Below are 11,904 nucleotides of genomic sequence, written 5' to 3'. Positions count from 1 at the left end.
TTAAAGGGTTGGCGAGGGACTGTCACATAAGACATTTTTGGTGTTTGTTTTACTCTTTTAAAAAGTGTCCATCAGATAGTGAAACTTGTGGGTACCTGTATGATGGTCAATAGGATATCTCCAGTTCTCAGTATCTGCCTATATCATACTTACAAATTACAAAGGGGGAAAAAAGTAGTGGAGAAACCTGACGGATCCAGTCTCACCCTCAGGAGTGGGTGAACTCACCACCATTCGCCTTCTGTTAGAATGCACTGAGAATGACACAGTATTGCCTTGGGGATATTCATGCCAAAAATGCATAACCTCAGTCTAATGAGGAAGAAACCGATAAACCCCAAATGAGGGATATTCTACAATGTAACTGGCCTGTGCTTTTCAAAAATGTCAAGGTTCTAAAAGAACCCCTCTCCCTCAAATATCCATCAGTAGGAGACTGAGTTAAATGTGACATACACCACATAGACTGGACTATTGCCCAGGGATTGAAAAGAATGGGCCAAAACTCAGTAGATCAATAAGGAAGATCTCAGAAACTGTGTTCTCATGATAAGACACATGGCACATGAAAACCACACCAAGATGGTCTTTTCCCGGGGCGCCTGGGTGGCTCAGTCGTTAAGTGTCTGCCTTCGGCTCAGGTCACGATCCCAGGGTCCAAGGATGGAGCCCCGCATCGGGCTCCCTGCTCCACGGGAAGCCTGCTTCTCCCTCTCCCGCTCCCCCTGCTTGTGTTCCCTCTCTCTCTGTGTCTCTCTCTGTCAAATAAATAAATAAAATATATTTTTAAAAAAGATGGTCTTTTCCCACCTATCAGCTTAGCAAAAAAGTCAGCTTAGTAGGAAATCAAAAGTTTGACCCTGGGAAACAGGCACTCATTGCTAGGGGGGGGCTTGGTCAGTTGAGGGTCCGACTCTTAGTTTCTGCTCAGGTCATGTAGGGTCCTGGGATCGAGCCGCATATCGGGCTCCATGTTCAGTGTGGAGTCTGCCTGAGACTTTCTCTCCCTCTCTCTCTGCCCAGCAACTCTCTCTTTTAAAAAAGGGAAGCAATGCAGTTTGTTCATCATTGGGATTCCTTACCTACTACCACCACTAATATCTGCACCCTAGTCCACATCTAATAAGGGAAAGAAACTTTCTTTCTCACCAGGAGCCTGAGAACTCATCTGTCAGTCTCTGCCCAGCTTCTCTCCACCCAACCCCATATCCCCTTGTGGTGTGGGACTGATGAATTTGACATGGGGGGGAAGCCTGGTGAAGAAGTAAGAGCCTCAGACTAAGGAGTCAGCTTCTACCTCCTACTTGCTGGTGAACTTCAAGCTAGTCACAGTCCCTCTTTGGGCCTCTCAATAGGAATGATAAAGCAATGAAGCATGTCCCTCCAACCCACTCATCCCCAAATTATTATTATTTTCTTTTTTTTAAAGATTTTATTTATTTATTCATGAGAGAGAGAGAGAGAGAGAGAGAGAGAGGAGGCAGAGGGAGAAGCAGGCTCCCAAGGAGCAGGGAGCCCGATGTGGGACTCGATCCCAGGACCCTGGGATCATGACCCGAGCCGAAGGCAGACGCTTAACCATCTGAGCCACCCAGGCGCCCTATTATTATTTTCTTTTTAAGATTTTATTTATTTATTTGACAGAGAGAGACACAGCAAGAGAGGGAACACAAACAGGGAGCGTGGGAGAGGGAGAACCAGGCTTCCTGCAGAGCAGGGAGCCCAATGCGGGGCTCAATCTCAGGACACTGGGATCATGACCTGAGCCAAAGGCAGACACTTAACCACTGAGCCACCCAGGCGCCCCATCATCCCCAAATTATTTACAAGACACAAGATACACATGGATCTATTAAAATAGGCTGTCAGAGGAACCCCATATGACCCATGTTGGATCAAGAACGAATGACCAGGGGCGCCTGGGTGGCTCAGTTGGTTAAGCGACTGCCTTCGGCTCAGGTCATGATCTTGGAGTCCCGGGATCGAGTCCCGCATCGGGCTCCCTGCTCGGCGGGGAGTCGGCTTCTCCCTCTGACCCTCTTCCCTCTTGTGCTCTCTATCTCTCATCTCTCTCTATCAAATAAATAAATAAAATCTTTAAAAAAAAAAAAAAAAGAACGAATGACCAGGGCATTGTGAGGTCCCCTCATCTGAGAGTGCTGAGCTCAGCTGAGGCCAGGTCACCCGGGCTGGGCCGGGTGCAGACTAGGAAGGTGTGCAGGTGTCGGCAGTGGGAGGGGCTCAGCCGAGCAGCTAGAGCTGCTGCATCAGGGCCAAGCTGAGCAGGAGAGGCTCCACCCCTCGGGGCAGGGCCCCCGCACTCATGGCCAGGGCATAGAACCTCGCCACCTCCTCGTTGGGGTTGCCCTGGGCCGGGTCGAACCACAGCTGGATGCAGCGGCCGCTCCCTCGGCTGTAGTTGCTGAGTTTGTAGGAGTGACTCCAGAGGCCCTCACACAGGGCTGCAGGCGTGGGAAAGTAGGTCTCAAATGTGCGGCAGGTGGTCCCAGCTGGACACTTGTTAATTCCTGCAGGCGGAGAGGGCATGGACGCGGACATTCAGCCCCTGGGCCCGAAGCTGGTTTCTGGCCACCCCCAAATCCTCCAACCCCACCTGCGTCTCCCCCCACCCCCCAGGCCCTCACCTGAGGTCCAGTCCCAGCCCCTCTGCCAGTTGCTCTTGCAGGTGTAGGAGGTGCGACAGTCCTCCCACCATTGCTGGCAGTCCTCTTTGCACAGGGGCACGTCCAGGAAACGCTCCTTGCGCCAGCTCTGGTTCACCTGGGTGGGAGGGGAGGGAGGGGGGACGGGGATGTGGGCCGCCTGCAGCCTTGACAGAGCTGGCTGGCAGCCTGCTGGGCTGGGGTGAGGGAAGGTCCCGTACCTCCCAGATCCAGGGCCCCAGGTTGGGTGAGCACTCATAGAGACAGTTGTCCTGGATGAAGTGGCGCTTGCAGGCGGGCTCCATCTTGCCGCAGTGGTCCCAGGTGAAGTTGTACAGGAGGGAGGTGTCCTTGTGCAGCTCCTGGCTGGTGCTGGCTGAGCAGCAGGCCTTCTCCTTCCAGGGAGTGCACTGCGTGGGGAAGACACCGGACTAACTGCCCCTCCCCCCCGGCCCAGCTGTCTCCCCCATCTTCTGGCTCCTCTGCCCCAGGTAGGGCATCCAGAGGAACCCTTACTGGGGAGGGCGTCGCTATGCTTGGCCCTTGGGGTAGAGGCAATTATAACGGAGTTTTTAACAGAGAGTAAAACAGTGGATGTGGGAGGCCTGGGAACCACTGTCTGGGGGAGCAATTGTTTTCACAACTCTAAACGGTTTAGAAAGTTATTTCACGTGATTCGGGTTATTTATATTACTCATTTTGCATCCAGCCAATATTAACTGAGTACTTATGATCAACCCCGCATCGTGCTAGGTGCTGAGAATACAGCAGTGAACAAAACAGATCAAATCTCTGCCTTTATGGAGTTTATGGCTTTAGTCAGGGGCAGGGGGAAGACACAGAACATTGTAGGCACAGAAAACAGCAAGTGCAAAGTCCCTGAGGCTTTTGCACTTAATGCCCTCAACACTCTAGTGAAAACATCATTCATTCAACTGTTACAGAATTTACATAAGCTGCACCCCTGGTAAATAGTGGGATGAAGGTTTTAACTCAGGGCAGGGAAGAGAAGAGCCTGGCCCCAAGCTGTGGTAAGGGCAGAAGTGAAAGGGGCTGATCTGGCTGTCCTAGGGTCTTGGATCCCCAGGCTAGGGGACTCCAGATAGGTCCAGAAAGCAGTGGGGGACAGAGGGCATAATGGCCTGCGCACGAACCCCAGTGTGGACCTGACTCAATGTGGGAGACCATCCCAGAGAGTTAAATTCAAGGCTGATAAGACAGTGGAAGTGGTGAAGATTTCTCTATAGAAATAGTTCCAAGCTGGAACTCCGGAGCTGAGTGATTATGAGCCAGTCACTTAAAATCTCTGAGACGACCTCTAGCACCCAAGACCAAGTGACAGGGGACGTGGGACAGGTCTGGGCACTCAGGAGAAACTAAGGAAAATCCAAGAGGGTGGAACCAAACCTATCTCTGTCCAACAATCTAGCCCACCCCCAGCACAGCTGACATCGAACATGCTTCCAGGCCTCCCTGACTTCATGCGTGCCCCTCCTCAGATGCCCCAACTCCTGGTGGCTCTGCAAGACCCCGTGCACCTCATCCCTGACCTGCCAACCAGACTCAGTTGTTCCTGCCTCCAAAAGAGTGAATGATTATACTGAAAAGCACTTGCTGGCCTCTAGTAGGGGCTTGACACAGATAAGCACTCCCATTATAGCCCCTGTCCCTCAGAATTACAAGCAAATGGCTCCCTCAAAAGTCTGCGTGCCATTTCTTGGCAAAGAAGTGCTCCCGAGGGGTCTTAGAAGCACCTTCTAGAACTTAAAAAGTTCTGAAAATAGAGTAGTCTTTCAGAAAAAGTTTTGGAGATGGATGGTGGTGGTGACAACAATATGAGCGGCCATCGAACCTGACACTTAGAAATGCTTAAAATGGCAACTTTTATACTATGTATATTTTAGCGCGCACGCACCCCCCCCCCGCCCGCCACAAACGAGAAATTGGAAATGACTCAGAAGTCATGGGGCTCTGGGCTTCCCGCTCTTCACTTCTAGCCTCTGGGTGAGTCCAGGCCAGCTTTCCCTGGGGACATCCCAGTCTTCCAGCAACATGAGACTTCGTGGGGAGCAGAGGAGGAGACCAGGGGGAATGAAGGACGGGCATTTGTCGGGAGCCTGGAGTTCAACTGTAAGCTCAGCTTCCCAGCTGCTTCAGGGGCTTCCCTCCCCTCCCCTTCTCTGTGGGCAGCAGCATCCTTGGCTCTGGTCACACTATGCTCGCCACTGCCCATGCTGTCACCCTCCACCCGTGTACAAGCTGTTCTCTGCCAGGCTGCCCTTTCCTGCTTTGTTTTCCTGGAAAACTCTTACTCATCCTCCAAGGCCAAGGCTGATGGCACCTTTCCTGGGAAGTCTTCCCAGTGTTATCTGATTTGTCACTGTCTCTTCGAGACCTGATGGGGGTGGAGGACCTGGACTGTTCCTCCGTGTTTGCTGCATCATGACCTTGAGGGACCTGTGTCCCCTGTACCTTTTGAGCTCCATGGGCCAGGGGCATATTTAAGGCTGGCAAAGGCACTGTCCGACTCTGTCTTAGCCCCTGCTCATGTCTAGCCTCTCAATTCCCATGGTATGTGTATGCACAGACATACACGTACATGCACACTGTACCTATGCCCTCTGTGGACCTCATTTCTTATTTCCTCTCCTGTATAAGTAGAGACCACCATCCACCTACCAAGTCGGCCCTCTGGGCATATTCACTGATGAGTTGTGAGGAAAGCACTTGCCATGGGAGTCGGGGGCCAGAGAAGTGGTACCCCCACTATAGTAGATTTGGTAGCCTCCTGGGGATCACCTCAGCCACTCTCCTGACTCCATTGCTCCCCAAAGTTGATCTTCCCCTTCTGCGACTTCTTCCATTTTTAGGGTCAGCTCTCTCCCCAACCCGTGACCCCACTCCATCCTCACCTGGCCGCGCAGCTTGTCTTCGGGGCCTGGCTTTGTCTTATGGTGCTGGCGTCCATGCAGATGTTGAGCAGGTCCCTCCCGGCCCCTGGAGTCCTGGGCTGGGCACGCCATGCAGCAGCCACCAAAGCCAGAAGCAGCAACTGTGTCATGGGCCAGGCCATGTCCATCCGTTCCTGCCCGAAAGCCATAGTCAGAGGTGGACACAGAACCACGAGACTCTCCACTGGGTTTCTCCACTGGTCTCCCTGCCAAGCCCAGACCTTCTGCCCTCCTCACCTAGCTTATCCCTGAGGGTACCTGAGCCAAGCAATAAGGCAAGTGTAGAGGTCTGGGCCAGAAGGCAAGACCCCCTCACCCCCTCCCAAGGGCACTCCAACACTAGCTTTCTCTGTGACCTTGGTGGGATCCACCACCCCTCCCTGGACCTATCCATCTAAATTTCACTGGCCGTATTTCACCCACAGTTTGAGGACCCTGCTAGTTCTGCAACCCATCTCAGATCTGCACATCATGGGTTTGAACTACATGGGTCCACTTATACACAGATTTTTTTGCATAAATGTAGTATAATACTGTAAATGTATTTTCTTAATAACATTTTCTTCTCTAGCTTACTTTATTGTAAGAATACAGTATATAGGGGCGCCTGGGTAGCTCAGTTGGTTAAGCATCCGACTCTTGGTTTTGGCTCAGGTCATATGGTCCCCAGGGTCCTGGGATCGAGCCCCGCATCTGGCTCCATGCTCAGCAGGGAGTCTGCTTCTCTCCCTCTCCTTCTACCCTTCCCCCTGCTCTCTTTCTCTCTAAACTCTCGCTAAAATAAATAAAAATCTTTTTAAAATACAGTATATAATACACATAACATACAAAATATGTGTTGGGGTGCCTGGGTGGCTCAGCTGGTTGAGCGCCTGCCTTCGGCTCAGGTCATGATCCCAGAGTCCCGGGATCAAGTCCCGCATCGGCCTCCCTGCTGAGCAGGGAGTCTGCTTCTCCCTCTGACCCTCCCCCCTCTCATGCTCTCTCTATCTCATTCTCTCTCTCAAATAAATAAATAAATAAAATATTAAAAAAACAAACAAAATATGTGTTGATCTACTGTTTATGTTACTGGTAAGGCTTCCAGTCAACAGCAGGCTCTTAGTGGTTAGGTTTTGGGGGAGTCCAAACTAACATGCAGATTTTCAACTGTGCAGTCTGGGTGTGTGTCAGCCCCTGCCTTGTTCAAGGTCAATTGTAGATTCCATTTTTGTGCATAAGCGATAGCATACTGTTCTACACTTTGCCCTTTTGGGGGGTAATTTCACTACACATTTATGCTTCCGACAAAACAAACAAAAACCTCATGAAGCCAAGTTACCCACATTTGATGGCCTAACCTTCCACTCACTTCTTTATGCCTGTTATGATCTGAAATTAATTAAAATGCTCTCTGGGGCAAAAACTCTTTCATTAACCATTATAAAAAAGTTAAGAAAGGGTTAACTTTCTTGGCAGGCTCAGTGGGAGGAGCATGCAACTCTTGATGGGGGTGGGTGGCTGTAAACTCAAGCCCCCATGTTGGCTTAAAAATAAAATCTTAAAAAAAAAGTTCAGGAAGAAAAGTTCATTTTTTCAAGTTAAAAGTGCTTGATCCTTGGGGCACCTGGGTGGTTCAGTCGTTAAGCGTCTGCCTTCGGCTCAGGTCATGATCCCAGGGTCCTGGGTTTGAGCCCCTCATCGGGCTTCCTGCTCAGTGGGAAGCCTGCTTCTCCCTCTCCCACTCTCCCGGCTTGTGTTCCTGCTCTCGCTATCTCTCTCTCTCTCTGTCAAATAAATAAATAAAAAATCTTAAAAAAAAAAAAAAGTGCTTGATCCTTAGTCTATTTCTCAAACATTATTACAGACGGTAAAGTTGCTGTTAGTCTAAGAAGACAGATGGTATTGCTCCTGGTTTTTTTTAATAATGTATATTGATATCTTCCCATTATGATTTTGGGAAAACCTCCAAATCCTGTCATCACTTACTCAACTAGTAGAATGCCTCTCCTGGGGGCAAGGTCTGTGGTTTCAGTCTGTTCTCGGCACATGGTCCTGCCTCAGGTACATCTAAGATGACAAGGTCGGAGTCTGGTTATGAGGTGCTCACCTTGCCCCATCTGCCTGCCTGGGGCCTCATCACCTCGGAGTACCAGACCACAAACAGTCAGCAGCAGTCTGCCCTCCTATTGAACCAGCCTGTGATCTTCACTGTGCTGCTGGTCTTAATATCTTCATTCCCTAAATTGGGACATGCATCTGTTTTCCTTCTTTAGGAGTAGTTTGAAGGTGTAAATGAAAGTATTTTGTAGCCTAGTAAACATTAATTACATAATCACACTAGTCATATATTGAGAACCACACTACAGCAGTTAGAATAATGGATGTGTTACTTACATTGTTGTGTCTTGTAACTCTCACAAGTCACTGCAATGTTGACATTATTCCCAACATACAGATGAGGAAACCAAGGCCTTGGGAGTCAGGCGAATTCCCAAACAGCTAAAAAGTAGAGGAGTCAGGATTCAACCCAAGCTGATTTAACTGCAAAGCCCACTGTAATGCTATCTCCAGATACATGGTCTCATTTTCTTGCCTTACCTCTAGGAAATTTAGCCAAGAAACCACATCCTATGTTTACTTTTCTTTTTTTAATTTTTTCTTTTTTTTTTATTTTTAAAGATTTTATTTATTCATGAGAGCAAGAGAGCGGGAGAAGCAGGCCCCCAAGGAACAGGGAGCCCGATGCGGGACTCAATCTCGGGACCCTGGGATCATGACCTGAGCCGAAGGCAGTCGCTGAACTGACTGAGCCACCCAGGCACCCTCTTTTTTTAATATTTTATTTATTTATTTGACAGAGAGACAGTGAGAGAGGGAACACAAGCAGGGGGAGTGGGAGAGGGAGAAGCAGGCCTCTTGCCGAGCAGGAGCCCGATGTGCGGCTCAATCCCAGGACCCTGGGATCATGACCTGAGCTGAAGACGCTTAATGTCTGAGCCACCCAGGCGCCCCCTATGTTTACTTTTCAGACCAGCCTTCAGAGCTTCTTTCCCCAGAAACCTTTTAGACTGTACATTTTTTTTCCAGTTCTGCTATGTTTTGCCAAATAATGCAAATAAAGGAAATATAATATTTTAGAAATAAGAGTATCATGCTACCCCATTCCAACAGAGATATGCTTAAATTTTTCATCAGAAGTTCTTCCTAGCCATGTGATGAAGCAGGTATACAAATCATAAATGATGCAAAAAGGACAAACATAAGATTTCCATTGCTTTTTTGAAAAAAGCTAAGCAAAGACACAAATCAATCTATAAAGGCAGTCACGCCTGGAGCAATGCTGAGAGCATGCCCAGAACCAAGGATTAAGATTAATCTCATCCTGTGCAATGGAGGGGAAAAAGGCCTTTCCCATGTGGGAGTTAAGAAGGGAACAAATTCTTTGACCATTGAGAGGCGAGGACTTTGTCTCCTCCCCTTGAACGTGGACAGGCTCTGTGACTACTCTGACCAATAGAATATGGTACAACTGATGCTTTGCCTGTTTCTAGGTCCAGGCCTTAAGGGACAATGATGGACTAAATGTTTGCATCTCTCCAAAATTCCTATGTTGAACCCTTACCTGCCCTCCACCATGTGATGATATTAGGAGGTGGGGCTTCTGAGAAGTGATTAGGGTTAGATGGGATTAGTGCCCTTATAAGGGTCATGAGAGCACTTGCTTCCCCTCTCTGCTCTCCACCATATCAGGATACAACAAGGAATGGGCAGTCTGCAACCTGGAAGGGGGGTGTCCCCAGAACTCACCATGCCGGCACTTTGATCTTGGACTTTCAGGCTTCAGAACTGAGAGGAATAAACTTTTGTTGTTTGAACGCCCTGTCTATATGGTATTCTGTTACAGCAGCCCAAACTGATCAAGACAGGGACTAGCAGCTTCTACTTCTATTTCTTGGAATATTGGAAGATAGCTATTAAGCCACTGTGTCGGTTTGTTTTTTAACTTTGCATTTTGGCATAATCTTTGACTTACAGAAAAATTGCAAAAGTAGTGAAAAGAGTTCCCACCTTCTTTGCATCCATGTTCCCCAAATGTTGACATCTTACATAATCAAAGTACATTTTGGCCAGAAAATCGGAGAAGTGATGGCCCTTTCAGAGTGTATCATATCAAGGGGTATATGACGTGCATGATGTCTTATTGCTAGCAATCATTTGGTTAAGGTGGTTTCTCACCATATAGTTATTAGTTCTCCCTTTGTGAGCAATCAGTATTTTGTGGGAAGATACTTTGACATGATGCACAATCCTCATCACACTGTCATCCACTGATTTTAACATCCAATCTTGCCTGCAACAGTAAACCACAAAGCTAGGGGATGTTGCAGCAATAGCTAATGGCTAATACCACGAGAGTCAGTATGGCCTTTGTCAGGCTCTGATAAACAATTTGGCTTCTCACCTTAATATAGCCAACATAACACTTAATTCTACTGAATTAACAAAGTATTTCCACAGAATTCCTCATCACTGCAAGGGATGATCAAATTATTTGATCATTGAAGAGTTTTAATCTGGGGAGTGACCTGATTCAGTTGGCAGTTTTGAAAGATCTCCTGGCTGGTGTGTGCAGGAGGGATTGGGTGTGGGCGGGGCGGGTGGATCTGGTAGACTTCAGGAGTCTGGGCTTGGGTTGATGGTGCATTGGACCAGCAGGGTGGCAGTAGGGATTTGGTCAATACATCAGTTCAAGGTCCACTGAGTGCCTACTGTGTGCTAGGCTGTTCTAGGTGCTAGGGCTCCAACAGTGAACAAGACCAAGTCTCTGCTCTCGTGGAGCTGACATTCCAAGGAGGGCGGGGAGATGGGAGAAAACAAATGGAGAGATACATGGTGATGGTGCTCTGCAGAAATAAAGCAGGGTAAGGGAATAGAGAAGGATAGAGGAGAGTTTTTTTTTTTTAAGATTTTATTTATTTGAGAGAGAACACAAGCACAAGTGCTGGGGGGAGTCCCTCTCTAGAGAGGCAGGGAGAGGGATAAGCAGATGTAGACTCCCCGCCCAGCAGGGAGCCCCACATGGGGCTCGATCCCAGGACTTGGGGATCATGACCTGAGCCAAAGTCAGATGCTTTAACTGACTGAGCCCCCCAGGCTCACCGAGGAGGGGCTATTTTATATAGGAGAGATCTATAAGGTGATATTTGGGTAGAGGCCACAGTGAAGTAAGTAAAAGATCCCAATGGGTATGGAGGGGTGTTTTATACCAGTCTCAGCCTATCAATAAGCAATGTTGTGCTTGGACTGGCCCTGGCTCTTGTGGTTCTTATTATGAATGTAAGACACCTTTCAGCAATCACCTTGTGGGAGCTTTGAAAAAATAAAGATTTCTTAGAGAACCTGAAAATTACACAGCGAGGGCATCGGTAGAGAAAGCACATGGGCCTGGGGTTCTGCTTTTATTGGGGTCAAGGGTGGGGGCCTAGAGTTTCCTTGTATTTATTTATTTATTTATTTTAAGATTTTATTTATTTGAGAGAGAGAGCATGAAGAAGGGCAGAGGCAGAGGGAGAAGGAGAAGCAGACTCCCCGCTGAGCAGGGAGCCGATGCTGGGCTCCATCCCAGGACCCTGAGATCATGACTGGAGCGAAAGTCAGGCGCTTAACCCATTGAGCCACCCAGACACCCCTTTTATTTACTTGTTTGTTTGTTTGTTTTGAAAAGATTTTCTTTATTTATTTGGGAGAGAGAGATGAGCATAGGCTCACTCTTTATTGGTGAATTTAAAACATAAGAGCAGGGGGCGCCTGGCTGGCTCAGTCAGTATAGCATGTGACTCTTAATCTCAGGCTTGTGAGTTCAAGCCCCATGTTGGGTGTGGAGCCTACTTAAAATAAAAAAACAACAAAAAAATAAGAGTGGGAATTTAAAGTGCGAGAAGAGAAAAAAAAAAGTGACCCAAATGGTCAGTGGAAATCAGCCAAGATCTCTAAAACAAAAGAGCCTCAGTTGGGGGTGGAGGTGGCCTGGCTCTTTATCTAGCACATGTGTCTGGCAATGTGTTTCTTGGAGATGGCTGTCCTTGAAGTGGATGTCTCAGTAATCAAAGCTTAAGTCAGGCACTTGGGTTGCAAAAAAGAACAACCAACAGTCAAGGTTTACACTATAATCTATCCTGTGATGCTTGACATGGGAAACAAAGGCAGAAGAAAAATTATTAAATTTCCTTACTACCTACAGCCCATTGACAAGTCCTTGAAACAGGCAGAGTGACATTCCTCTAGGACTCAACTGCCTCAATGTTAAT

At 48.2% G+C, this 11,904-nt stretch overlaps 1 protein-coding gene across 1 annotated transcript; it reads right to left on the bottom strand.

Moving 5' to 3' along the window:
- Window positions 1-2,241: 2,241 nt before the first annotated feature.
- On the bottom strand, window positions 2,242-5,742 carry LOC114218688 (folate receptor gamma-like). Its single transcript, XM_028115901.2, is given in 5 exon segments — window positions 2,242-2,528; window positions 2,646-2,781; window positions 2,885-3,073; window positions 5,576-5,622; window positions 5,625-5,742. Coding segments are annotated over 5 exon segments (777 nt in total).
- Between the last annotated feature and the right edge of the window lie 6,162 nt (window positions 5,743-11,904).

The sequence above is a fragment of the Eumetopias jubatus genome, unplaced genomic scaffold (assembly GCF_037043125.1).
Source record: "Eumetopias jubatus isolate StellerSeaLion01/CBP00866 unplaced genomic scaffold, mEumJub1_p1.0 scaffold_13, whole genome shotgun sequence".
Taxonomy (NCBI): Eukaryota; Metazoa; Chordata; class Mammalia; order Carnivora; family Otariidae; genus Eumetopias; species Eumetopias jubatus.
The sequence above is the reverse complement of the archived record's forward strand: the minus strand, read 5'-3'. Positions and strand labels throughout refer to the sequence as shown.